Source organism: Maniola jurtina, chromosome 2 (genome assembly GCF_905333055.1).
Source record: "Maniola jurtina chromosome 2, ilManJurt1.1, whole genome shotgun sequence".
NCBI lineage: Eukaryota > Metazoa > Arthropoda > Insecta > Lepidoptera > Nymphalidae > Maniola > Maniola jurtina.
This window is the reverse complement of record NC_060030.1, coordinates 14,766,827-14,794,226: the sequence shown is the minus strand read 5'-3', so window position 1 is coordinate 14,794,226 and position 27,400 is coordinate 14,766,827. Positions and strand designations below refer to the sequence as shown.

The 27,400-nt window shown below is 36.3% G+C and overlaps 2 protein-coding genes and 1 long non-coding RNA gene across 3 annotated transcripts; 1 reads left to right on the top strand and 2 right to left on the bottom strand.

Annotated features, from left to right (window-relative positions):
- Positions 1-6,575: 6,575 nt before the first annotated feature.
- Positions 6,576-13,560, bottom strand: LOC123871697 (deoxynucleoside kinase). The gene is made up of 6 exons (XM_045915615.1): positions 13,372-13,560; positions 13,060-13,238; positions 12,541-12,674; positions 11,913-12,031; positions 8,046-8,200; positions 6,576-7,273 (listed from the first exon to the last, which is right to left on the bottom strand). The coding sequence occupies exons 1-6, from the start codon at positions 13,406-13,408 to the stop codon at positions 7,097-7,099; spliced, it is 801 nt and encodes a 266-aa protein (XP_045771571.1). The 5' UTR covers positions 13,409-13,560; the 3' UTR covers positions 6,576-7,096.
- A 563-nt stretch (positions 13,561-14,123) lies between these two features.
- LOC123876242 (protein disulfide-isomerase A6 homolog) lies at positions 14,124-24,710 on the top strand. Its single transcript, XM_045922436.1, has 8 exons — positions 14,124-14,309; positions 14,403-14,596; positions 15,105-15,329; positions 18,248-18,400; positions 20,535-20,744; positions 21,806-21,960; positions 22,420-22,578; positions 23,126-24,710. Exons 1-8 carry the CDS (start codon positions 14,288-14,290, stop codon positions 23,280-23,282), a joined length of 1,275 nt encoding a protein of 424 aa, XP_045778392.1. The 5' UTR covers positions 14,124-14,287; the 3' UTR covers positions 23,283-24,710.
- Positions 19,142-20,252, bottom strand: LOC123876249. The gene is made up of 3 exons (XR_006798292.1): positions 20,087-20,252; positions 19,415-19,778; positions 19,142-19,348 (listed from the first exon to the last, which is right to left on the bottom strand). It is a non-coding gene; the product is annotated as an uncharacterized LOC123876249 (long non-coding RNA).
- Positions 24,711-27,400: the final 2,690 nt, after the last annotated feature.

Genomic DNA, 27,400 nt, shown 5'->3' with positions numbered 1-27,400 from the left:
TAACTAAATAAATATTTCTAGGAAGAATTCCTATCGTTAAAATTAGGGCAAAAAATATATTGATGACTCTCCTTGTATAGTGAAAAAATTTTTTGTAAGTGCAACACAGTTAAAATACACATAAAATAAATTGATCTGTGCTAATGGTTGTGATTGAGTTATACACCACACAGCTCTCATTTAATGGATCTCAAAAAAAATCGCAGTACTACTTTAACAATTTTGTCTAGCCTACATAATATGGAATTATGGCTCACATTTTATATTATATATTTATTTGCTGAAAGCTATGCGCAGTACTAGCGGAGAAGCGTAGGTGAGCGACGACCTTTATATGTATTTTAAATCAAAATATAGATGGCCAAAATCATTAAATATTTTAGCAAAATTAGATAGTAAAACCGATACTAAACTATAAATACATAATACGTGAATAATATAATTATTCAAAAGCAATCATTTAATTATAATCAAAGTATAATAGTAGCGTTTTACCTGAAAATAAAACGCATATTAAAATACTTACCTCACTGGAAGCTTTATATTGAGAGTAGCATTTCCGTTTCCGTCGATTTCATGCCAGTTTTCGTACTTTTATTGATGTCATATCCGGTTTTGTGGCGCCACCTGGCGGGGTCGCGCTCAAAGTTTTCGTAAATTGCTCAGCGCGGCCATGGCTTCATTGGCTCAATATCACCAGGCAGGAATTACTGAAAGCTTCCAGTGAGGTAAGTATTTTAATATGCGTTTTATTTTCAGGTAAAACGCTACTATTAAATAACTTGACCGTAACTGGAAGCTTTATATTGAGACCCTGTTTGTTTTCGCCTGGTGACGCCACATAATAGATATTAGAATTCTATGCCAATGTGATAACATTTGTACCATAATGAGTACTTATATGATATTATGTTCTTTTTCATAAACAAAATTTTGTTTATTTGAATACAAAATCAATAAAGAAAAGAATTTTAACTATCAGTCATAGAACTGAAGAATAGTTAGTTGAGCGATACCACCTGGACTAAGTACATTGCCTTCAATCACTTTACATTTAGAAAAATTTTGAATTGTATTAGCTGATTGCTAATTTTCATGGGCCATCTCATCATAAGAATGATTTTCCCTGAGTTAAGTGTATGCTACGAGAAGTAGCAGATATGCTTGCTTCTTTCAAAAAGGTTTTTACCCAGTCTGCTATACCTACTGTACGAGAGGCACGTTTAATCCGTTAACCATTATAAAATATAGAGCATTATATTTTGTAGCATATCATACTCTGTCGTTCAATAATTAATTACCAATTACACATATAAATCCAAAAAGAGGGTAAAGATAGCCGTTATGACTATTCCTATTACAAGCAATTTCTGATTGGTTGTCTATTTCAGATTTTGAGCTGAATTTAGGGCAAATGTCAGATTTTAATTTTATAATCATCAAATTTTATTAAATACACATCATTCGTTCTAAGGTACGATTTTGATGCAATATGAAGTTATCTGAATAGTAAGCAGTAATAAAAACGCAGATATTACAAATGATTAGTTAAGTAATAAGTTATTATTAGCACCCCAAACGGGTGGATTTCAAATCTCTCTGAAGAAATCGATTTTAAAACATGCTTGGACATGAGTACATAATTGAGTGAATTTGCTTTTATTCATTAATATAGCACATATAAAACACGCGCATTAACAAACATTACTTGACTTTTATTTCATACATCCAATAACAGATCCAATTACAGATTCGTGTAAGAGGAATGAAAATTCTAAATTATGTCATTTATATTATGTGCCAAAACTGGTGCTCATTGTGATACTTTAGGTTCGTATCAATATTTTTCTTTAAAGACCATGATGATCAACGTTTTCAAGCTTATTCAATAGTTTCAAGATAGATTTCCGCTTGAAATTAAGCAGTGATTTACTGCTTAGGTTTTATGTGTCTAATGTATAGGACCACTCATTATTTCTAGACTTCTTAAGACAATGACAGACCCATTGCGAGTCAATGAGGCTGTGTTTTATATAAACGGTCGAGGCCCGCCAAACACTTTCGATCGGAGTAAATTATATAAACTAAATCAACTATTCAAAAAATATTCCTTTTGACCAATTGAGATGGGTCAAGAGTCAAGACGAAGAATTGAAAATAATGGCGTAAACCAACTATGCCAATGGAAACTTTCATGAGATACAGCATCGTGAAACAGGACTTGATGGTCCATCAAATCTAAGAGTGCATAGTTGTGTACTTCGAATGCTTTCTCCGAGGTGAATAGATCGACCTCCAGGATTACCCACTTTGCAAATATTATTTCCACGCAAGCTCGTATTGCCACTCTGGGAGGTTGGCTATGACATTAGATACAAATTATTTACATGATTACTATACATACCGGATATAATATTGTAAGCTATGGTGTATTTGTCAAGCCATAATTCCAGTATCTGGAATGTTTTATTCAATAAGGATAACAACATCCTTAAACCTTGTAAATATGCTTTATTAACAAATGAATGAATGAAAGAATGAACATCATTCCTCTTTTTCTTAGTAAATGAGAGAGTAACGTCTCGTTGTTACTTTGAATGAGACTTGAACTAAGGCGTAAGAAGTGAGCCTTCTTGAAGCTTCTGAAGGGTAAATTAGACTATCATTTTGATAAGAGTAAAGCATTTGTTCCTTTCATGTCAAAGAGCATGATAGATGAAGATTGTTTATTAATGCTCCCAAGCCTGATCCAAAGCATCCGTTACTAGAACATGAACTAGTGGAGGTAGCTAATATTTCTCCTTTAGCCCTTATAATTTATTTATCGCATCTGCCAGCTTGGAGTGCAGCGTGGAGATCGCTTGATGGATAGACGACATTTAACGAGTCGCAGGGATCCATGCAGTGTAATTACGTGGCATGTGGTAGTCTCTTTATGAGACCTATGTCCAGCGTGGACGTCTAACGAATGATAATAGTGATCTACCAGTATTGGATAGATCTTGGATTATCCAGCGGTCATTGGTTTGTTAACTAGCGTTTCTAACTGTTCTTACATCCATCAGCCCTCTTTGGAGGCATTTTCTAGGGTCTCCATAGTATTTCTAAATAGTTAGACTCACTCTTTCGTGGTCAAAGAACCAATTCTCAAATTTTATATACCAAAAACAGTAAGTTCGACTGTAGTAGATATTAACTTAATGCATGTAAAAAATGTACATGTATTAAGTCTCTTGTACATTTAGCATGTAGTTACTTGCCTTAACTTGCTATGACAAGTTGATAAGTAAAATAGGACTCATATTTCACCATTCTCTTAATATCACCCATAGACACCGTGGTTAGTCCGAACGGCAGGTAGGTTATCATCTAATCTATCTAACTTTCCCGTATGGCCTCAATAAGAAGCACTGACACAAGACTGTTTCACTACATGAAAACAGACTTTGCATGTTTATCAAAATGAAATGTTCTGCCATAACATACATAGTTGTTTCGTACTTTAAGATGTGATCTTGGTCGGGATGACACTTCGGAGTTCGGTACCAGAAACAAGGTGAAAAGGAAGCTTGGCGTGCGGTGCAAGCTTCATGATTCATTTTACGCACTATTGCGTACAGTTCCTTGGGAAAAACAATAGGTGGCTTTTTAAATGTTGGTATGCGATACCATTGAAATAACCTTTGTATAACCTCTGGTGCCTCTATTTTCTTTCATTGCGAAAGACAGTGCACTAAATAACCTGCTTGGAACGAGGTCGGTTTAGTTTCTCTGATTTGTCTTGGAGAATTCGGGTGCAAATAATCATGCTGTGGCTTACTTACCTTTTTGGACCTCCAGTCCTGATTGAGGAACGATAAGAACTTTTTAGATGACCTTTGTAGATATTACCGGTATGTTCGTTTCCACCCCGCGAGGGTGTATGATATAGATCATGTTGGCATCCACCCCGCGAGGGTGGATGATATTGATCATACTGGTATTCACACCGTGAGGGTGTATGAGATTGCTCAAACTAGCATCCACCCCGCGAGGGTGGATGATATTGAGCATACTGGTATCCACCCCGCGAGGGTGTTATAATATTGCTCATGTTAGGATCAACCCTGCGAAGGTTGAATGATATTGATCATACTGGTATCCAACCCACGAGAGTGGATAATATTGATCATTGAATAGGCTCAATGCACGGCAAAGGTAGTCATGGCAGCTCTATGTATTGAAATGGTAACATTTGAAATGCATGGCCCCTACGAGGGGCGGGTGACCATTTTTCAGAAACACAATGTGCATGTCGAGTAGTTCCACGCGATGGAACGGCAACAATTATAATTTTCTGTGCTTGTGAAGCGGCGAACGCGTTCAATGTGTTTTCTATTTATTGCTGGGTCAAATAAATTTATCTTATCTTTATTCAAATACACTTTTGCAATTGCTTTTGAATCGTCAAAATAATTTACCATAGTGTATGCAAAATAGTTCCACGCGATGGAACGGTAACATTTTCAATGCCTTGCCCCCGCGAGAGGCAGCGGACTAATAATAATTGATTTTTGACTGAATAAATGTGTTCTTTTCGACCCAAAAAATATTAACAAACTCCACTCGTTTTTTCCCATATGGATGTAACCAAAAGACCCACCTGGCTCGTGATAATTTCGCAGCGCATCGCAATACCTTCTATGCTGTAGCTACCCACTAATTGTGGAAAGACCCGACGAAGTCTGATTATTGATTTTAGTCAATATTTTAGTTAATTTAATATTATTATTTAAGTTAATATTGATTTTCAGTTAATTTATATACGAATAAAAATAAAGTCAAGAAAGCACAATTTTTAGGAAAACCTAGGCTTATTTTTGTTTATGCAGTATGTGATAGCTGCATAAGCTTTATCTGCTAGAAATTGCAAGGTATCATACTTTTTTACCCCTTTGTTTGTTTCTAGGTCTATGAACCTTGAGTTTTATCAAAGACTTTTTAATGTACTGTGTAGGTACACGTAAAAACCAAGATGCGCTAGCTAAACCTGAAAAACCTGGAACCTGGTTAATTAAAGGTTAGAACCTGTTGAAAGTAAAATCTAAACACGAACTTTGTTATTCGATTTCATCCTGATGATCGTCAGGTGTGATATTTTTATTTTTATAAAGGTTACCTGTAATTTCATTACTATTCGATGTAACAATTTGAATTAACAATAACAATAACTAGAAAAGACATATCATAATCTTAAAAGAATTTCTCGTATAAATCCGAGAGGATTCATTTCAAAATGCAATCGGGGTCATAACTATCGTCATGTACCCTCTAAATAAAATGAGCATATTGTAACAGACTTAAAAGGTAAATTTTAGCTAAATAATATTAATTTCAAATATTTGAAATTCATTTCTAATAATCGGTTTCTAATTGTTACATCGTCTCAAGTACGAAAAGTTTTTAATAACTACCTTCTGGCAAATAAATATAAAGTACTGTGATCCGAACGGACAAACCGTTAAAAATATTGATCACGTACATATTATTATATTTTACATTTTACATAATGTAATATAAATTAAAAATAAGTACTTACTGCGAATTATTCACCAAATTCACTTTATAAAGTACCACACAATAAAATAAAATATCTTGCAACGTTTCGTGTTGACTGATTGCAAGTTGCTTCGACGGCAAACAAAACGCCAATGAAGCCATGGCCGCGCTGAGCAATTTACGAAAACTTTGAGCGCGACCCCGCCAGGTGGCGCCACAAAACCGGATATGACATCAATAAAAGTACGAAAACTGGCATGAAATCGACGGAAACGGAAATGCTACTCTCAATATAAAGCTTCCAGTTACGGTCAAGTTATTTAATATTATGGTATAAAATATCCCATACAAAATCATTTCCACACAAAACATAGGAATTATGAATATCTTACACATTTAATCATAAATGCAAATTTTATGGGAAAAGTAAATTTTAATATTATTCAATATTTGATAAAAAACAAAAGGCAGTATTAAATGTGAAATTAAAGGTACTTATTCTTTAAAAAAATAATTTTACACAAACATTTCTTTATCATTTCAGTAAAGATTTGTGTTGTGATACATATCATAGCAATGTTTCACTGTTTTAAAATAAAAACAAAATCACATACCAATTAACTATTTCAATCAGTTTGTTATGAAGTAACACGAAACTAAGTAGGTTTAATATGCCCAAATTAAAATAAAATTATTTTGAAAATCTGAACTTCATTATTTTAGTTATTAGAGTTATTAGAATCTCTTCTGTTTTACGAAACATGGTTTCAAAGTATTCTTTGAGATTAGGTCCTTCACAAAATGCTTATTATATGTATGATATAATTTATTTTTACAAAAATAAATAAACTTATTAGGCAGAATAATCTTTCAATTCAGTGGTGTGCACTCTACAAAATATATAATAAGGTACTGCCTTAAAACTAACTATACTTTAAAAAAAATTAAAGGTTGTGTATAATTCACAAAATGAATACACAGACACAATACATATTATATAAATATTATAATATAGACAAGACACACTTATGGTTTCTAACTAAACACGTATACACGCAACAGCCTGTATTGTGAGTCAAAACGCATAACCACTGCGCCAGATACAAAAACCAAACAAAAAATATATTTTTGTATTCTCCTTCATTGCTTCTGATCTGTTAGACGATATTCATATTTTCATATCTTGTCACGATAATTTTTCTAAAGTTTATAAGACTGTGTGCCATCTTGTCCCTTACTTAACCAATTGTCTATATTGTCGTATGTCTATGCGACCAGACAAACAAGGTCTAATATGACTGTCTCTCTGCCAGGCAGAATACTTAATCTAAGGGAATCTAAGGGCCAGAGACTCTGGCTTTGTCTAACCTAACAAGAACCTAACCTATAAACAGGGTTAACATCTTTTAAATAAATGTTTAAATTAAAAAAAAATCAAACATATTTTGTTTAGAAAAAAAGGCTTTTAACCCTGTCTATAAATATATGCACACCACTGAATATGTTAACAGTGTCAACATAAAGCGAAAAATGCAGTAAACTAAAAAATACTGATCTGTTATAGACTTATCTGGGGCACTATTTTGATAGCGGAGCCAGTGATGGGTTTCTTTGGACTGAGTTTGTTTGGAGACTGCATGACTACGTCAACAGCTCGTCTTAGTATTTGGTGCTCGCTTTTCTTGTACTCTTCTGTTATTTGGGTGAGGTCCAAATCTGCGTCTATCATTAACACCTGGAATTATAGAAAGAAAACTAGTTATTTTCACCTCACTAGCTCGAAAAGTGTGCCTTCATCAGGGTAATCGGACCAAAAATAATATTGGGGGTTTTCTGTCAAAAAAATTTCAGTACTAGACTAGTTAAAAGTGTTTCACCCTTGTGCCTTTGGGAAGCACATAAAGCCGTCGATCCTGCGCCTTATCTTTCCGGTCGTGTCGGATTTCAGTGCCATCAGTTTTGATTTTTTTATTACCATGAGAGTAAGGGAATAGAGAATACATTTGTGTTTGCATGCACTACAATACTTGTCGCATAGATGATAGCTAATCTGTAGTGTGTGATGATCAGCCGCAGTGGCCGCAACTCGATCGGGAAGACATTATTATGTATAGTACGCGACGGGTTGAGATGGCACCCGCGCTCACCCGCGGCGTGTTAGCGCGGGGTCCTGCGGGGCGTCCCCACCCCGATTGCCATTTCAATCTTCACACACTATACAGTACCACCTTTATAAGCCGCATCGGCAAATTCGTTTGCGCGGAAAACCGCTACGTAACGTAAACTAAAGCTGAATGTACACCAATGAAATACAGACTTGACGTTAAACCTTTAAACATAAGAACAACAGAGACACGTGCTATCTCGCTCAAATTTCGCGCATACAAAACATGGCGCGTAGGCAACAACCACTAGCGAATGGGCGCGCGCTATGATTGGGTGAGATATTTTCACGCCATTAAAAATTAGATTTCTGCGCAGGTACATCGTCATACAATAATACTTACAGGAGCAGGGCACTCAGCAAGTGTCCTGTTCACGAGCCAGTCTTCATGAAGCTTGTGCAGCTCCTCTATATAGCTCAGCGGCACACACTGCTCCTCCGAGCGCGCCCGCCGTTTAATCCTCTCATAAACCACTGACGGTGTTGTTTTGAGGTACACTGGAATAAAGTACATAACTTCATGATAAGTTATTGAGATAATCCAAAAGGCTAACTTATTGCAAAATTGTTGTTTTTGAAATGGCCAATCCAGTGATTTATTTGTTTGCAAGAAACAATGTTGCATACATTGTCATAAAAGATTGTTGGTTTCTACACTGCATGGTCTAGGAAAGTCATCAAAATTAACTGAATTTCTTTTCAACTGCAGTCAAATGAAGATAATTTATAACAAATTTTGACGTGACAACGTCTTATAATTCGATAGAGCCGGCTGCACGCACGAAAAACCGTGACTCATCTTCTTCTTCTTCTTCTCTCTGGGCTGGTTTCCGCACTTAAACGTTTCCGTCTGTTGTGCGTGCGTTGCCCCTCCCCGCCGAAGTCTTCACTCCAGCCATCCAAGCTCGCTCCAGAAGCCAAGTAGACCGCCCAGGTTGCCGAGGACTTCATGGAGTGAGGTTGGGGAACCCAAATGGCGTTCTCGTTGTTCTGCCACGACCATGCACTCCAGGAGCACGTGTGTCGGCGTCTCATCGACCTCCATGCAGGCCCTGCACAGAGGACTGTCGGTAACACCTATAACGAAAAGGTGTTTGTTTAGTGGGCTATGCCCTGTTATGAGTCCCACCACCTTCCTAAGTTTACCTTTGTCCAGGCGGAGTAGTTTGTTAGTTTGTCGTATATCTATGTTAGGGAAAGCCTCTTTGGCTTGCCTGCAGTCAGTTGCGTTTGCCCATAATTGGGAATGCTCCTTAAGTGTTAGTTCATGCAACCAAGTTTTATACTCACTGAAGGGTATGGGTACAATAGGCTGAGGCCCTGTCACCTTCAGCGTCGTGGCCTTGCGTGCTAATGCGTCCGCTGCCTCGTTTCCCTGGTCCCCATCATGTCCTTTGACCCACCGTAGGGTGATATCATTCGACATGGCGAGTGTTTCCAGAGCCTTATGGCAGTCTTGTATGAGTTCGGAGGTTGTCCAGAATTTAGCCAAAGCTTTGAGAACAGCTTGGCTATCTGAGTTAATGTTAATCTTAAAGTTTTTTACCTGTCGATTTGCCATTGCTATGGCTGCGGTTGTAATGCCTACACACTCTGCTTGGAAGACAGAGTTGTCCTTACCGAATGCGTGACTTATTTTCATGTTTAGTTCTTGGCAGTAGGCCCCTGCTCCTGTGCCAGTTTTTGTTTTGGATCCATCGGTGTACACTTCTATTGCATCCCGTGTTGACTTCGTATCTATGTTTATCTCTGGATATATTTTGTATGGTTTGTCCAGCATGTGTTGTTTCCTGGTTCTGTCACATTTCCACTCCAGGCGTGGTTCTTTGGTTATGCTTTGCACTAGAATTTTAGTGTGCCTTGTGTTCTGTTCTTTCCATAGACCTGAGGTTTTCAGTCTCAAGGCTGCGAGCGTTGCTTCTTCTCTGATTTGTAAGTGTAGGGGCGGGATCCCCAGTATGATTTCAAGTGCTGTTGTTGGTGTGGTACTCATGCAGCCTGTAATGGCGAGGCATGCTTGTCGTTGAAATTTCTGTAGTTCTTGCTGGGCGGTCGTAAGAAGAGTTCTCGGCCACCATATCAAAGCGGCGTATGTTAATGAGCTTCTTACTACCGCTAGGTATAACCACTTTATTATCTTTGGTTTAAGCCCCCATTTTTTCCCCAGCATGCGTTTACATTGGTTTAGTATCGTAAGCGATTTATTAATTTTATCTTCTGTATGCCTTTTCCAGCTGAGCTTGCTGTCCAGAGTCACACCAAGGTATTTTACCTCAGTTGACAGTTTGAGGCTTGTGTTGAACAGAGTTGGTGGTTTGGTTAGCTCTATTTTCCTTTTGTTGGTAAACAGAATCATCTCTGTTTTCTTTGGATTTACGGTGAGTTCATTTTCATTGCACCATCTTTCGATTACGCGCAATGCCCGTTGCATGACTTCATATAATGTGTTCTCTAGTTTTCCACTGATTAAGATGGTGAGATCATCAGCATAACCAATGGTGTAAAATCCGCTTGTGTTTAGTTTGTTTATCAAGTCGTCAACTACAAGGTTCCACAAGATTGGTGATAGGACACCTCCTTGAGGGCAGCCTCTCGCTACTATGCCTTTTGTGACTCCGTTGATATCTAGTTGTATGATTCTTAGTTCTAATAATGCTCTTATCCAGCTGCGTATAGTTCTTGGCGCCCCGTATCGTCCCAAGGCCCTGTCTATGCTATTAAAGGTTGTCTTGTCGAAAGCTCCTTCAATATCAATGAAGACACCCAGTGTTGATAGTTTGTTTTCTAGATCATGTTCAATTTTGCCAACAACGGAATGCAGAGCGGTTTCCGTTGACTTGCCAGTGCTGTAAGCATGTTGGTGTGAGTGTAGGGGTACATGTCTTAGGGTTCCATCCCTGAGGATACCGATCAACCAGTCTCTCGAGTGTTTTTAGTAGAAATGATGTAAGGCTGATAGGCCTGAAGGACTTTGGTAAAGTGTAGTCACTCTTTCCAGGTTTTGGTAGAAAGACTACCTTTACTTCTCTCCAGGCTGTTGGGATATATTTGTATGCTATACAGGCCTTATATATTATTTCCAGCCATGGTGTCAGTTGAAGTTTTCCCCATTGTAAAAGTGCAGGGAAAATTTTGTCGGTCCCCCCTGATTTAAAAGGGTGAAAGGTGTCAATAGCCCAGCTGATTCTATCTCGCGTGACTGTGTTGTTAGCAAGATCCCAATCCTCATCTGTGGGATGGTGTCCTAGGTTGTGTTCCCAGTCTGCTGAGTCTACTATTCTACAGCCAGGGAAATGCGTTTCAATGAGCGTTTCGCTTATTTCTTTGTCATCCTTCGTGTATGTTCCGTCAGCTTTCCTCAGCGAGCCGAGTGTGCGGGTGTTGTCGTCTGCTAGAATCTTACGTATGCGGGCTGCAGTGTCGTTCGACTCTATGCTTGTACAAAACTTTTGCCACGCGGTTTTGTCTTTTTCTCTGACGCGTTTGTTGTATTTGTATTGGGCTTCCTTGTAGTTGTCCCAATCTTGTTCTTGTCTGGTGTTTTTTGCTCTGTTGAAAAGATGTCTGAGGTTTTTCCTCATTCTTTCCAGATCTGGGCCCCACCAGCTGTTTTTTGGCAGTCGATTTGTGTTGATTTTCTTCAGAGGACAAGCTTGTTCATAACTTGTCTTAATGCACTCCGTTAGTTTGTTTACGTTTTGTTCGATGTTGTCGATATCGTCGATGTCGTTAGGTTTGTTTGTACCTATCTGATGCGTTAGCAAGGTTTTGTATTTTAGTCTGTTAGTTTTCCTTGGATTTCTCTTTGGTGCGTGTTGGGTTATCATCAGATCTAGCTCATAGCATATCCGCCTGTGGTCGGAGAGCGAAGGCTCGTCGCTGACATGCCAGTTCGTTACTTGGTCTGCAGCTCTGGTTGACGCTAAGGTTAGATCGATTATGGTTTGGTACCTACTCGACACGAAAGTCGGTTCCGTGACTCATGCGGCGTTACCTCGCTCTGAGGCGTTCCATGTAAGGCTTGAAGTGCAAGCGAGAGCGCGGAACGAGCGACAAAGAAGCACAATCGGCCTTTGTTGTCACGTTCAACTATCGTCAGTAAACCAACTTTACAGACAATAAATTTTTTATTATTATTTTATAGATCCAAAAAACCTTAATACATAAAAAGTTGCAGGCATCTTCTAGTTATTAGATACAGTAAACTTACCAATCAAATCAGCATCAATGGGTATTTCCCTCTGGATGAACCTGAACCATTCGTCCAACACTGCAAACTGTGCGGGATGTAAAGTACCCTGTCTCATCATGTGCTCCACAAAGCAATACCTGCAGAAAATAGACATGTATTGCATATTATCAGAAAATTCTAATACACAGCGGAAAACACATTGCTCATACATTTTGTACTAGATACATACATGCAAAATGTCAGAATTTTGCCATATCTGGGTTATGCTTATGATGTTGTAAGTATATAATTTCTGATAACATGCAGCTGGCCTAAACTGTTAATTTAAACTTTTCAATAGTGTAAACCCATAACATAAAAATCTAACCTAAACCTAAACAGTTTTGTCACAAACACAAAATATTAGAACAAAACTTTAAACACCTTTTTGTTGAAACTATTTTTTCTGATTTATTGCCATTTTGTATACTATAGCAGTGACTATAGGATGTATATTTGGCCTACTTATATAGGCTACTTTATTTACTAAAAGAAAATATCTTAGTTCCATAGGAAACCAATGGTTCAACATTATGCAATATGAAATTATTGCTATACTTTAACAGGATCTATGGACAACTATGAAAATAAATGAACATTGATATACCTTGCACTGTATAAAGACCTCTCCATCAGTTTCACAGGGGTGGTTGTCGGCCGTCGGTGCATATCCAACATTGTCATTGAAACATACGCTTGGAATGTCATTGCCCATTTTGATGGGTCTTTGTACATTAGGTCCTGAGAAAATGATTAATATGTATTAAAGCAATAAACAAGCTGGAAGGCAAGAAGTTTTGAATAGTTCGGTTTTGTATGTAACACACAACAAAATACAAACTGAAAGTTAATAAGTTAATCTGCTCAGTTTCATCATTGATCAATTAAACATCCACTGTTGGACATATTATGCATCATGTACAGATTTTGTGCAACAATCTTGCACCGCCTGAATCGGCCTGAAGTATAGAGTGATGCGCGAGGCGAACCCGCGATATAGATCCCGCGTGCCTTGTCTCGCCCCGTGAAGCCCTAAATGTAATTCTGCCAACGTTTGCAAGTGTCGATTTACGTGAGTATTATCTACACTCGTAGTAGTTGTTGTCTTTACCATGTATTTACTTACCAAAAGATTCCATCCCCTCAGATTGCGCCACTCCTCCACTGGCTCGGTCAGCAACGTTATATCTTCAAACTGTCGAAAATGTTCCAGAAATGTCGTTTTGCCGCTTCCAATGTTACCTTCCACGAGGACGGTGAACGGCTTTGAATTTAGTGCACTCATTTTATGAAATAGTCTTTCCACTGGAATTAAATTAAAAAAATGATGAACGTCTGACGCGTTTCGCTTGGAAGGTTTCCCGCCGAAATTGACCTGACTTGTCCACCAAAAATAATAAAAACATAACCTGCCATACAAAAAAGTAAATAGGCGCACCTTTATTACAGAAATTCAAGAGTTTACTTCTTATCATAGTTCATAATATTGGACATTTCACGCTAAATCAATTCTTTTTTATTTTCATATCACTTTTTCATTGCTTTTCCGCTTTTTCTCAAAAATATTGCGAAATATTAAAAAAAAAACTAATTTTTCTTTTTGTTTTTCGATGCTGGCGTACGGCTCTGGTTTCTAGCTTTAGTATTTTTTTTGAAAACCATAGACAAGCTGCATGCGATTGAGAACACTTCGATTCGGTAAGTTATCGATAACATACCGAATTGAGTACGTATTCTTAAATGTCTGAAGTCTGAAATCGGCCAGCTGAACGACCTAATGGCGGCGCCACATGCTTGCGACAAACAGCAAACAACAAGCGACAAACAAAGAAAATAATCACTACGTTTTGCTGACAAGCAAGGAACATATTTTACTCCAGGGTGCTGACAAGCGTGTGGACGGATGCTTGTTTGTGTATGCTTATTGCCAATATTGCCAAAACTTGGCGAACGCTTGCCTTTCGATCCGAATGGCAGGCAAGCCAAACTTGAGCCAAACACTGTTGACTATTGTAAAAAAAGTACTCTATCCGTGATATAAGGTGTTTGTTGATGCTTGCTGTGTGTGGTGTGCCACAAGCATGTGCATGCACCTGGTTGAGGTCATTAACACTTTTAAAGGTCAACGCTCAACCTACACCATTGCGCGCGAAAGATGAATCAACCAATGACGAAAATCCACGAAATCCATTGACAATTTTCTAGTATCTTGTCCATGATATTTTGGTAAAAGAATTGACGTGTTGTTTTCATTTTCATTATTCACGGCTTTTTATTGCGAACTAAACGTTTTATACTGAAATAAACGCGGTAATTTATTAGTACTAGCGTAGGATATTTGTTTAACTATAGAAATGTTGCATTTAAACTTAATAGGTAAGTTTGAAAACATGTAATATGTGTGAAATTTACCTTCACGGTTTTCAACCGGTGTTTTTAATTATTATACGGTTTTATGTGTTGTTTCAGGTATTATTTTATTAGTAACGAGTTCGTATGCTTTATACGACTCGTCCTCGGATGTTGTTGAGCTAACACCTAGCAATTTCGAAAGGCTGGTCACAAAATCTGACGAGGTATGGATCGTGGAGTTCTTTGCCCCTTGGTGTGGACACTGTAAAAACCTCGTTCCTGAGTATAAGAAAGCAGCCCGAGCATTAAAGGTACTCCTTTTTTTTAAAGCATTTTTACTTCAAACTTTTAATGTGATCGTGTTAAATAGTGTGGGTGGTTATGACTTAGAGCATAGTGTTTTTGGTATACGCGCTTTCTAAATGCAGTTAGATTCTTGGAAAATAATTTTGAGGTGATGCATAGGGATAAACACACTTTAAAATCATCATAATAAACATATGGACAGAATAGTTGGCCAGTATGAAAAATAGGCCAGAAAAATGAAAGCAACTTTATCTACTACAAAACCAATATTAACACTAAATGATCTCTGTCACTTTGTCAGTGTGGATTTAGGTTTTTATAAATCCTGTGTTAACTGTTTAATTTCCTGACCTAAAATGTAGCCTAGCCTATGTGTTAATTCAGGGTATAAATTATCTCCATTCCAAATTTCAAATCTCAAATTTGTTCAGTCACTGTGATGTGACTAGTAACAAACATCCAAACTTTCACATTAAAATATTATTAGTAAGATTTGTTTTTCGTATTCTCCAGGGCATAGCAAAAGTAGGAGCAATAGACGCAGACCAATACAAAGACTTCACACAGAAGTATGGAGTCACAGGTTTCCCCACAATCAAGGTGTTTACGGGGAGCAAAAGCAATGACTACCAGGGCCAGAGAACTGCGGAGGCATTTGTTGATGCAGCCCTCAAGGCAGCCAAGGAGAAAGCATACGAGAACCTTGGGAAGAAATCTAGTGGATCATCCTCTGATAAGGTAAACTTTATTAATAAAATGCTAGAGATTTTACATAACATTAAAATAGGCAGTTCATATTCTTATTATGAAAATAAGTTTTATGAATACCTTAAAAATTTTTTATCATCAGTGAAAAATACTGCAGTTTTTTAAAAAGTCTTGGACAATTATTTAGATACCATTAAAAAATATTTATTTATTTTAATTTTCAATTACTTTCAAATAATTGTAATGATTAATAAATTATGGTTTTATACATCTTGAAATATGTAGTATTATGAGGAATGACAGGTATGAAGTTATCTTTTTAAAGTAATTAAGAAAGTTTTTAAACAGAAATGAGATATTTTAAATCAATTAATAATAAATAAGATAAGATAATAAAGATTTATTTATTTATTATTATTTATTAATTTTTTTTAAGTTTTTAATGCAAAAAGTCCCTTAAAACCTTAATATACTATGCTGTCGCTCCACATGCAAAATTTTCTATGTATTTTAGAATTATCCTTTGAGATGTCACTTTGTTTGGTTTTAAAAGGCGCGTATGTACGCCGAAACGCGTTCTTTAGCGTGTGTGCTAGTTTAAGAGATAACCTTTGTTCCATGTTATTTTGATCCAAAAGTAAAGCAATTTATTTCAAAATTATTAAGTGTTAAAATTTCTCTGGAAAACTTGTGATTTTCCACATAGCGGAATTTTCATGCGCAGTGATGATACAGTAATCCCTTAACACCTCCTTAATATACAGAAAGCTAAGACAAATCTATATGGTCATTATATACCATGGAAACCAATTCAAAGAACACAAGGGATAGAGCAAATCCATACTCCTTACAACACTTCACCCATTAAGAAAATCAGGTTTAAAGCATTGCAAGCCCACCTGTTTCGTAGAAGAATCTTTGATGAGGAGGGATCTAATATTATTAAAGCTCCCCTAGAGAAAAGGGATTATGTTGAAATCTATTGATTAAATATGCATTTTTCAAAATGGTTTTATTACTCAACTAGCTTATGCCAGCGACTTCGTTCGCGTGGACGTGTAGTCCATTTTGAATCCCTATTTTACCTCCTTAGAAGTTGAATTTTCCAAAATCCTTTTGTAGCTGATGTTACCGTCAAAATATCTAGATAGCTGTAGAATGCCAAACAGCCCGATCTGTGAAGTAGTTCACAGATCAGTCAGACACCATTTCCTTTAATATATCTAAATATATAAAATACCCCTCCCTTGATCCACTGTTTTGTTCTGTTGATTCCATCTATACTTAATCTTATTATCATCTTGGGATAGGGGAACATACCATTCATACACTATGGACATTTTATAAATCAACAGAATAAGTACATTTTGTTAAATATTTGCCTTGAACTAATGCTGTGACCAGGAACTCTGGTATTAATTTACATCTATCTAATTGGGAACTTGTTTTAAATTAATTTTGGTTTTCTATTCATAGTTAAGATTGAGTATCGGCATTAACATTTTAAGAGCACTGATGGTGTATTAAATGTTTAAATTATTTCTCATTTTTATTAATTTCAAGTTTTAAGTAAAATCTCATAAAAAAAATTAAAAATCGGCCAAGTGCGAGTCAGACTGGCTCACAGAGGGTTCCATACTTGGGTATCAAATCCTATTATGCTTTAAAATAAAGTCTGTTTTAGAATATACAGGTAAAGCCCTTGCATTGGTAAAGTTATCTTACTTTGAAAATTGAAACACACTTTAATTTTTTTTTAATGATGTAACCACAAATTCACAGTTTTCGGATTTTTTCCTTTACTTGTGCTATAAGGCCTACCTACTCGTACCTGCCAAATTTCATGATTCTAAGTCAACGGGAAGTACCCTATAGTTTTTCTTAACAGACACGGCAGACGTACAGACAGACAGACCACAGAGTGAACAAAGGGTTCCCTTTTTCCTTTTGAGGGACGGAACCCTAAAAATGAGTATACCTAAAAAACTAAGTAGGCATTTGCGGTGTCGCCTACGAGCTACCCACACGTAAACTATCACTTTACTAGAGTTTCGAGAGCTGAATAAGTTATGGACACGTCAGTTTGACCTTTACGCACAAACTTGCGTAATTAAAGTCTGTGTTTTCAGTTCGCCCACACTTAGTTACTAAATCAGGTATAATATACGGGCTAGGCATGTTGTAGCCTCGCAAAAAGTTACAAGGTAATGGTAACAGGTTCTGTATCATATATGGAACTGTTTAGACTTTAGGTATCATAAAATTGTAATTGTAAAATTCAAAAATCGGTCAAGTGCGAATCGGACTCGCACATGAAAGGTTCCGTACCGTTTAAGGGTTCGGAAGCCTTTTTATTTTTTATTTTTTTAGAAGTCTTTATTGCACACACACATTACAGGAAAACAATACATACTTAGATACTTAAGAAACTATACAAAGCTGCAACGGCGGCCTTATTACACTTGTTATTTTAATTTTTTTTAATTTTCATGGCGGCCACTTTTTTAGCATTTGTTGGCAATAGAAATTCACATTTTATAATCAACTCTCTGACCCATAGAGTTGAAATGGCAAGTGAGAAGTCATTTTGTATGGACTATAAATAACTAGATGATGCCCGCGACTTCGTCCGCGTGGATTTAGATTGTTTAAAATACCGTGGGAACTCTTTGCATTTCCGGGATAAAAAGTTGCCTATGTCATTTTCCGGGACGCAAACTACCTCTGTACCAAATTCCATAAAATTGGATAAACGGATGAGCTTTTAAGAATCCCGAGAGAAATCTTTGATTTCCGGGATAAAAAAGTAGCCTATGTCCGTCCCCGGGATGTAAGCTAACCCTGTACTAAATTTCATCAAAATCGGTTAAACTGTTGGGCCGTGAAAAGGTAACAGACAGACAGACACACTTTTGCATTTATAATATTAGTATGGATATTTGTTCCAGTCGGATGTTGTTGAGCTAACTGACAGCAACTTCAAAGAACTGGTACTAGACAGTGAAGACATGTGGCTGGTGGAGTTCTTCGCGCCGTGGTGTGGACACTGCAAGAACCTCGAGCCGCACTGGGCCAAGGCCGCCACCGAGCTGAAAGGCAAGGTAAGTTACAAGGCTACATGTTGGGCCATCTTGACGGTCTTCCCGGCACATTGGTGAGCGCTATGGTCTTATTTGTTTTGGGCTCTTCTCAGACCTGGGCGCGTTTGGAACCCTCATAGCTTTAGTTTTAAGTTTACGTGATTAATTATCACCACTATATTATCATCTTACAAATCGAACTATTCTGATTATCAAAGGGCGTACAAGAGTACATACTTTGAATAAATGAATTTGTTTTGATTTATTAGTGAGAAGGTTCAGGTTCGATTCCCAGTAGGGGAAATTTGGGATTTTATAATATCAAAATTTTCTCAGGTCTAGTCTGGTAGGAGGCTTTGGCCGTGGCTAATTACTAACTTACTGGCAAAGCCATTCCGCAAAGCGATATAACGTTCTCGTACGATGCCGTGTAGAAACCAAATGGGTTTTTAAAAAAAAACTGCCAGACCCCTCCCAGGTTAGTCCGTTCCATCTTAGATTGATCTCACCAGGTGAGATTGCAGTCAAGGGCTAACTTTTTTTTAAATTCATCATAGGCAGCGCTTTACCACAATCACACCTGATGGAAAGTGATGATATGGCCTAAGATGGGACGCGTTTACCTAGAAGATGTCTATCTGTGTATAAAAAAAATACCTTTTGTCTTTTAAAACGTGTGTCCGCCATTTTGAAGTTGAAAATGGATATCATATTCATGACTCCAAAAAACCAGCACCCCAAAAACCTTGTAAATGACACCCATACTGTGAATTTATTTAATGTGTGTCCACTATTTCGAATTTGAAAATGGATACCATTTTTGTGATCAACACACTAATAAGTTAATCTAATTATAAAAACTCAACCATAAATTAGGGTCTCTAATTTCGAGGACAAAATATGTGGTAGTTTTAAGCTGGGTAGCGGTAGCTGTGCGTTTTGGATTTTTTCGGCATCCTGTTCATGTCACTGCAAAAAAAAATGCAAATTTTATGTGGAGATACTAAGTATAAAATATACATGTGCAAGTTTTACCAGTTTCTAAAGTAGTTATGATAAGAAGTTGTTATATACCCAACCGTTTCGCAAATGTAATCAATAAAAGTGCAATAAAATAAATTTGCATACAAATAATATATTGAAATTTAGCAGTTATAGGTTAAAATAATTTTATTTTCCTTTCACAATTTTCCGTCTTGCGCATAACCAACTCGATGTATCGTAAATATTTTAAACTAAAAATTGCGTCTTTGTTTTATATAACAAAGTAATATGTAAATGACATTCGTTTTTCTTGTCCTACTTTAGAATTTGGCTCACATTCAAGACTAAATATAATTTCATATTTGGCTAAATATAATTTCAAAAGGCCAACTAGGTTTCCCGAATTATAAAATAACTAGAGGATGCCCGCGACTTCGTCCGCGTGGATTTAGGTTTTTAAAGATCCCGTGGGAACTTGCCTATGTCAATCAAGTACAGGGACGCAAGCTACCTCGGTACCAAATTTCATACAAATCGATCAAGCGGATGAGTATTTAGAAATCCCGCGGGAACTGTTTGTTTTTCCGGGATAAAAAGTAGCCTATGTCCTTCCCCGGAATGTATCCTAAGTCTGTACAAAATTTCATTAAAATCGGTTCAGCGGTTGAGCCGTGAAAGCGTAGCAGACAGACAGACACACTTTCGCATTTATAATATTAGTACGGATGTTCAATCATTCAGCTACTTCTGGACATAGACCTTTCCGAGAGCGCGCCGCCACACGCGGCCTTCCTCATCCACCCCCTTTCCTGCGATTTTCTTAAGATAGCCAGTCCAGTGGGTCAGAGATCGTCGCTTGCTGGTACGCGGTCTCCACTCCAAAACACGTCTGCCCCAGTGACAGAGATGACCTCTGCTCACTGTTACTTTAGCTTGCTAATTGCACTTAAACGTATCGAAATTGCGATGCTCTGGCAGGGCGTCATGTACCTATACTTATTTAGCTTTAAGTTAACTAAAAAATGTACATGACAGCAATAAATAAATGAAATGAAATCGGATATTGGCACATTATCTATGTAATGCTAATATTAACTAATTCCGTACTCTGCTATGGCCACTTACTATGAGCAACTTGGGTTAACATTTGCGTAACCCCTTATATCTTTAGGTAAAACTTGGCGCCGTTGACGCGACGGTTCACCAAATGATGGCCTCGCGCTACCAAGTGCAAGGCTACCCCACCATCAAACTGTTCCCATCGGGCAAGAAGACCAGCGACAGTGTAGAGGACTACAACGGGGGCAGGACATCTAGCGACATCGTCGCTTGGGCTCTCGACAAGCTCGCCGAGAATGTGCCCGCGCCAGAGATTGTTCAGGTAAGCGAATGTATGAAGATTATCCAACTATTCCCTTTAGATAAGAAGACCAGCGACGATGTAGAGGACGACAACGGCGGTAGGACCTCGAACGACATCGTCACATGGGCTCTTGACAAGCTCGCCGAGAATGTGCCCGCGCCAGAGATTGTTCAGGTAAGCTAATGTATGAAGATTATCAAACTATTCCCTTTAGATAAGAAGACCAGCGACGATGTAGAGGACGACAACGGCGGCAGGACCTCGAACGACATCGTCACATGGGCTCTCGACAAGCTCGCCGAGAATGTGCCCGCGCCAGAGATTGTTCAGGTAAGCTAATGTATGAAGATTATCAAACTATTCCCTTTAGATAAGAAGACCAGCGACGATGTAGAGGTCGACAACGGCGGTAGGACCTCGAACGACATCGTCACATGGGCTCTTGACAAGCTCGCCGAGAATGTGCCCGCGCCAGAGATTGTTCAGGTAAGCTAATGTATGAAGATTATCAAACTATTCCCTTTAGATAAGAAGACCAGCGACGATGTAGAGGACGACAACGGCGGCAGGGCCTCGAACGACATCGTCACATGGGCTCTCGACAAGCTCGCCGAGAATGTGCCCGCGCCAGAGATTGTTCAGGTAAGCTAATGTATGAAGATTATCAAACTATTCCCTTTAGATAAGAAGACCAGCGACGATGTAGAGGTCGACAACGGCGGTAGGACCTCGAACGACATCGTCACATGGGCTCTTGACAAGCTCGCCGAAAATGTGCCTGTATGTTGTTTGTCGCAAGCATGTGGTGCCGCCATTATAATTCACGTAAGTTCTAGTCATTGATAATAATAGTTTATAATAATGAAGTAAGCCATATTATGTATTTAAGGACTAGAGAAAATCAACTCAACTTCTGGGGCTAAGGTTGGTAGATAATGAAGAATTGTTGTCACTGAATCCCCTCTACATTCAAAAAATGATACCTTGCGACTTTCGTAATAATAGTTTTCAAGGACCGTTTTAATAAAGAATAATCCAAGATTTAATCCATTATTTTATTTTTGATCGTCTAATTACAGGTGGTAAACGAAGAGACAATGAAAGCGTGCAGTGAGAAGCCGCTGTGCGTTGTATCAATATTGCCTCATATTCTGGATTGTGATGCAGCGTGCCGTAATGACTACATTTCCATACTGGCGCGCCTCGGGGAGAAATACAAAGCCAAGATGTGGGGGTGAGTAGCTCTTCTAGTATACAGGTTACCTTCCTGATGAGTTTCTTGCTGGTTCTTTTCAGTAGAATCTATTTTCCGAACTGGTGGTAGAGTCTTAACTCTTGACATGTCATGAGAGCCAAATAAACGCAAATGAAATAAAAAAATAAAGAACCTCTTGACTTATGAAATATTAATTTTTCAAAGATTTTTTTAAACATTAGGGCTTTTTTTATTATTATATTGGCTAAATAGCGCAAATGTGTGAGTGAGATAGTGTCTATAAAAGAAAAATGGTCGATTTATTTTTAATCAATTATAAGTAGCTGGGTAACGTATATTACTATCCAATGTGTAAGCGAGACAGAGCGCATTTCTTTCGAGTGTCCCATGAGCCCTAACTTTTTTTAACCTGGGTAGGTTAAAAAAGTTAGAGTTCGTTAGCTCTGAGTTCCACTGAAGTTTTCTTGATTGTTTCAGATGGGTGTGGTCGGAGGCCGGCCAGCAGCCCGCGTTAGAAGAAGCTCTGGAATTAGGAGGTTTCGGGTACCCCGCGATGGCCGTAGTCAACGCCAAGAAACTCAAGTTCTCCACCCTTCGGGGATCCTTCTCAGAGACTGGCATCAATGAATTCCTAAGGTAATACATACTACTAATATTGTAGTACCTCTCACTACCTGGTGTAGGCTATTCATAAGAGGTGGCGCCACTAGTAGTTTACTTCGCGTGGTAAGTATTTTCTAACGTGGTAACTTTCTAACGACGCGCGTGGGTTATCTCTAGTGTATGGGACGGATAGGTCTTGATATCTTGATATGAGATCACATTTGTTATTAAATTGTATCTGCTAAGTGGTATTTAATACCTCTATTGTTAATACTCATATTATGTGCTGTGATTATTGTAATATAAAGGTTGAAAATAGAGCGCACGTTGACTTTGCTTAGACTTAAGTTTCAATTAAACGAGACAGACCTATGCCAGCGGTATAACGCTGTCTCGTTTTAACAGTGTCTTAAATCTGAGCAAATTCAAAGTGCACTCTATAGATCGCAGCCTAAGAATACTAAAATCTAAAGTTGTGTCTCAAAAAGAAGGGAAATAAGTTGTCAAGCTCATATTGTACTATTGTACATACTAGTACACAAAAGTTAATTTCATTACTAATGGTACTCATTTTCCAAAGGGACCTGTCATTCGGTCGAGGCCAGACCGCCCCAGTCAAAGGCGCAGAGATGCCAATCATCCAAACCACGGAACCCTGGGACGGCAAAGACGGCGAGCTCCCTCCTGAAGAGGACATTGACCTCTCCGACATTGACCTGGAGAAGGATGAGCTGTAAGACTGCAAGTGAGAAAAGTGGAGTGAAAGAGTGAAGTGGTGTTAGTGTTTTGAAGTGTTTACTAATGTCACGTTCCTGTTTTCAATCTTTATGCAATCTGTCAATAAGTTACCTAAAATTATGCTATCTGTCAAAAAAACTATACAATTTTTGAGCAACATCGCTAATTGCTGAAATTGATTAGTATCAATCTATCTCTAATTTTCAACAAATTACTTAGCGATTATGTAACTTATCGTGTATCGACTACACATAGGTAGATTGAATATAGGAACGTGACATAAAATTATTCATGTCAAAAGTTGATAATAAAATCACAATTTTTCGATTATTATAATATAATAAGATGAAATCCATATTGTTAATTGTAAACTGATATAAAAGTTAGAAACCAAGCAGAATTTTGAACTGGGACAAACCAGAAAAAATGTACATGTAAATTATTTATTTAACTTCAGTAAATGCACAAGTTTTCCGTGTTTTTACTGAAAAAACACAGTGTACTTTCTGGAATATGTTTTATTATGCTATTTTATTTTATTTTTTTATGTAACTTTATTTATTTATTTCAAAACTTTTGATATATATTTCATCTTATTATAAAATCTTGTTCAACATAGGTTAAAAAAATAAAAAGATGTGTTAACTTAGTCAGATTCAGCTAGATTTCGTGTAATGTGGTACTTATTGAATTGATATGGTAAGGTTATAGTATAATTTACTTTTGGATGTACTTTCTTTTATTAAATGTTCAGACAAAGTAATAAGATATTGAATGTATTTATTAAACAGTTCATAGAAATATTGCTGTCAAAATATTCAAGCTATAAATTAAATATTTGAAATGTAAATCCAAGTACATCAATGTGGAATATATTTAATAATAATAAATATTATCTATTATATGAATATTAAAATAGAGGAGTTTTCATAAATATTTATTAGAATTTAGTTATAAAATCCAGAGATCACAGATGATATTCCAAGTTTAGTTTACAATTGTTCTCTTCTATGAAAATAAATGATACTGTACTGAATTAACATATCCATAACTAATTTCTTATTTACTTAGATATAATTATGCTTTATTTTTGTTATGCTATTGATAATAATCTGTAATATCCACACATTATTTAGTTACATACTTATAACCAAGTTAAACATTTTAATATTAAACTTTATAAGAATTGTTTCAAAATATTTAGGAAATCTTTTAAGTTGGATGAGTGTTTTAATTTAATTCCTAAATATGATGAAAGGCGAAAGCATAGCAACATCACTTTTTAGCCATACTTACCAACTGAAATATGATATTTTTTGTATGTATAAATCTTGGCTGCATATCTTCCATAAAATTAAAATTTTGAAGCATTTACTGCGGCAAACTGATGTTTTTTAATAAAATAAATGTCTAATTAAGTATATCTATGCAATCGTTTTATTTATACAGTTTCTTGAAATCTACCATCAGTGAAATATTTGTTGAAAATATTCAAGTTATCAAAAAAAAATTAGGGAAATGTCAGGGAAGTTTCAGTACAATTTTTATCAAAATCATTTTATCTTTGCATTGCCAGTGTTTATTGTATTATGGCACCAAAAGTACTGATTAACCAGAGAGAGTATGAAAATAGGAAAACAATAATTTTAGATATATGAAAATATTTATTGTAAAATTGAGCATTATTTTCTAAAAAAAAATACTAAGAATTATTACACTAAAGTTTTCGAGCCATGTTTACAAATCCTTCTGCTTTTACTGAATTTTAGGCCTATTGTATAAAACTTCACTCTGATTACTTGACATTATCAATTACTAAAATAAATAACCACCTAAGTATATATTTAAAAAGCAATTAACAATTCAAAGAAAATTATGATCAATATTGGCAATTTCACAGAAATCACTCACAGTTTAAACTATGTATTGATTTAAGTATTACATTACGATTATTTGTGCACTTTTATTACTTTCATATAGGAATGTTGCATAAAACCAGTCTTCATAGTTTAGGTAAAATTAAGGCAATGACATAGCATAAAATCTATCAATAGTAATTTTAGTATATAACCACATTTCCACTGACAACCATTCTAGCACATATTTATACATCTCTTAGGCTAATTCTTTAGAACAATTCTTAACTTATTCGTAACTTTTATTCTCAAATCTAGTGTGGCTTTCTTTGTTTTAACATTGTTGCTATTTGCCACATGTTTTTTTTTTCTAAAAAAGAATATTAGTCACGTTAGTCATGACTAATATTCCCCTTTCCCCCCAACTAAGCGTAAAGCTAGTGCTAGGAGTGGGTACGACAATAGTGCAACGGGTGAGATTTGAACCGCCAACCTTTCGAATTTTAGTCCACTCCTTAACTGTTGAGCTATTGAGGCTATAGTTATATTTAACTAAAATAAACTGGAGTAGGCATAAAAAACTAGCACAAAGATAAATATGTAGAGATTATACTACTTTAGTCTCATTCTCATCAATCACTTTATACAGCACCACAGGAAAAAGTTTATCAATTACTTAGTTATCTGATAAAAACTTATCAAATCATCAAAATTTTTCATCAATTCTTCAAAATGTAGATGGTTTATCTTAGTACCTAGTCACAATATTCCAGTAATATGGTCTACTATAAAATTCTTAGTAACAAAAGGATTTCCTTCATTTACTTCTATTTACTTTCCATTACACGGAGATTAATTTATTTTACTTACAATATTAATATATTTAAAATATATTGTAATATTAATATATTTAAAAATATTCAGTCAAAATCACACAATAATCATTATGTGCAAATTTTGTGCAAAAAGCTTGAACACTGATTTTTTGTGCACAAAACAAAATACACGAAACTGTATATTTGTATGGTACCATCAGTTCTATGGCAACCTTTTATTTCATATCTATTTTATTATATTTTATTATATTTTATTATATTTTATTTATTTTGAACAATACTCAAACACAGGATTATGGCTTTACTTTTACTTATGAATTAATCAATTTGTTCAAATGCATAGGAATAGTATTATCAAAATATATGTTCTAAATAGTATTTGTAACACTAAGACTTAAGGCATATTGGTCAAATGTGGATTTGCTTGAGCATAAGATTGTTGAGATACATTTTCATAAATATTAGTACTTCAGTTTTCCTTTGCCAACTTGAAAGATAAACAAATCTCAGAAACCACGGAGAAAGACGTAAACCACGCGATTTCGCGTTTGCCCAGCGCTTTAGACCTTCTCGCGTTAAGTTTTTCACTCATAATATTATGATTTCATTGTTAGTTTGCGGTAACCAGGCCATATGAGCTGCTTGTAGTGTGGCTCTTATGCATTTCACCAAGGAGCTAGTTGTTTATCTTTTAAGTCAGTTAAGCGAAATTATATTATTCTTGTATACAATATTCACAACCTAATCAGGTCATAACTCATAAATTCTTTTGATAACATAAAACAGCAGTAATTTAGGTAAAATTCCAGATGAAACTAAAGAATAAACATTACTAGTCATATTAATATCATTATTGCTTTATCTGTGTTTGCTAGATAAAATTTAACAGTTGTGACTAATTCAAATGTACACACTGCTTAATCTTAAATACATATTGAATGTATGACTGTGATTGTGTATATTGCTGTGTTAGTTTAAATTAGTCAAACTGTAAATTGTACGTATTTTGGAACATGTCTTAATTTACTTTTATACATTGGAAAATATTTCATCATTAAAAATCATTCATTCCTTTAACCAAGAATAAGTAAATGCTTAATTAAAAATTACAAATTTGCCTCTCATGGCTGCCAGATCAAATCTTAGATACAAAAGCCAAAATCTTTTGTTTTTAGGGTTCTGTATCTCCAGAGAAAAAAAAATCAGGATCACTTCGTTGTCTGTCTGTGGTGTAAAAAAACTAGCCAATGCAAACAAATTGAGTTGCAATATGGCCACATATTGTATGTTATTATATTACTATGTCAGAATCCTTTCCACAAGTTCCAACTGTGCACAGTTTCAACTCAATTAGATGAGTGATATGGGAACATACATAAGTAACAAACAGACAGATAGGTAAACACTAATTTTTAGGGTGCTGTA